Source organism: Contarinia nasturtii, unplaced genomic scaffold (assembly GCF_009176525.2).
Source record: "Contarinia nasturtii isolate CC-2019 unplaced genomic scaffold, AAFC_CNas_1.1 Cnas_scaffold_580, whole genome shotgun sequence".
In the NCBI taxonomy this organism is placed as follows: Eukaryota; Metazoa; Arthropoda; class Insecta; order Diptera; family Cecidomyiidae; genus Contarinia; species Contarinia nasturtii.
In genome coordinates this window covers 1-1,344 of record NW_022197931.1, presented here as the reverse complement: position 1 = coordinate 1,344, position 1,344 = coordinate 1, and the positions used below count along the sequence as shown (strand labels likewise).

Genomic DNA, 1,344 nt, shown 5'->3' with positions numbered 1-1,344 from the left:
ACATTGCCGGTATTGCAGTTCAGAAAATCTCAAAATATCTCCCAAAAAACGTAAAGTTGTGTTAACATCTCTTGAATTTGTTGAAATCCCCCGAATTTGTTCATATTTATTCATATTTAAGAGCGCGGAATCCCCCTAGTAATCTATCTACTACATCTGAATAAAATCCAAAACACACTCCATTTTTATACTAATAAATTCGATTTGAAAAAATGACATTTAAGTCCAAACTGAAAGATCAGTATCATCAACATCAACACCATCACCAACAACAAGAAGAACTATAACGACAACACCACCACCAAAAACATCAACAACAACAAAACCTCCACCAATACCATCAATTTCTGTTGTGTTAACTTCGCCTGAGTTTCAAATGGGAGAAACTGTGAGACTACCATGCAATGCATACGACAACGTTACACACGTAAGAATATTCTATTTAAGGCGATGTATTATGTGGAATCATGGAACATTGTTTTCTATTTTGTTCTATTAGACTCCAGCCACAGTCATCTGGCGTAAGGCGAATGGATCTCTCCCGGATCGATCATACCAAAAGAATGGTGTTCTTACAGTTACAAATGTTCAACTTGCTGACCCTGGTGAATATATTTGTCGAACTGAATCTAAGGGACATTACGAACAAAGTACAACAATTATCGTCAGAGGTAAAATAGGAATATTAACTTCAAATAAAACTCAGGTCTTATCTCATTAGATCATCATTTTCATTCGGTTTATTATTAATTCCACTCAATTATAGACAATCGTTCCGATCAAACTGAAAACCAGTAAGTATCAGCGACTTGGAACAAGACACCAATTTTATTAGGTCAAACTTATTTTGTGCATTGCACTATACACTTTTTAAAACTCTTTACCTCAGAGAACCATGGCAAGTATTTCATGGCGCTATTCGTAGTGGTAAGTAATGGAAATTTGTCCAATTTCATATATTTTCTTCAATAAGCACATTTAAAAGCGACTATTTTTTCACCGACAGGAAATCTGGAAGCAATTGAAGAACAACTAGGAAACGGAACGGATGTGAATATCAGAGACCGCAATGGTCGGACACCTTTATTTACTGCAGCTCGAAATGGTGCGTTCATTTTTTATTTATTTCTTTTATTTATTACCAATCCTAAATGTATACCATTGTGTGAGTCTAGTGAACTAGACACATGCTGGCTATGTGCCCAATAAGGTATAAATTCCGCCCATGGTGCGACTTTCAAAAAGAGATACAATATAGGGGAGGGTACGAGTTACTATAAATACCGATATTGGAAAACCGGAAAACCATGGCAAAACCGGTCTAATTCAGGAGAATTAGAGGAA

At 35.9% G+C, this 1,344-nt stretch overlaps 1 protein-coding gene across 1 annotated transcript; it reads left to right on the top strand.

The window, feature by feature from the left end:
• The first annotated feature begins 152 nt into the window (after nucleotides 1-152).
• On the top strand, nucleotides 153-1,263 carry LOC116339974 (cell adhesion molecule 4-like). Its single transcript, XM_031766065.1, has 6 exons — nucleotides 153-427; nucleotides 500-671; nucleotides 767-794; nucleotides 890-927; nucleotides 1,007-1,105; nucleotides 1,176-1,263. The coding sequence occupies exons 1-6, from the start codon at nucleotides 377-379 to the stop codon at nucleotides 1,181-1,183; spliced, it is 396 nt and encodes a 131-aa protein (XP_031621925.1). The 5' UTR covers nucleotides 153-376; the 3' UTR covers nucleotides 1,184-1,263.
• The last annotated feature ends 81 nt before the right edge of the window (nucleotides 1,264-1,344 follow it).

Coding starts and splice junctions, on each gene's coding strand:
- LOC116339974 (XM_031766065.1), top strand. CDS start 377: ATGGGAGAAACTGTGAGACTACCATGCAATGCATACGACAACGTTACA. Junction 795..889: donor TCCGATCAAACTGAAAACCA/GTAAGTATCAGC, acceptor TCTTTACCTCAG/AGAACCATGGCAAGTATTTC. Junction 928..1,006: donor TCATGGCGCTATTCGTAGTG/GTAAGTAATGGA, acceptor TTTCACCGACAG/GAAATCTGGAAGCAATTGAA.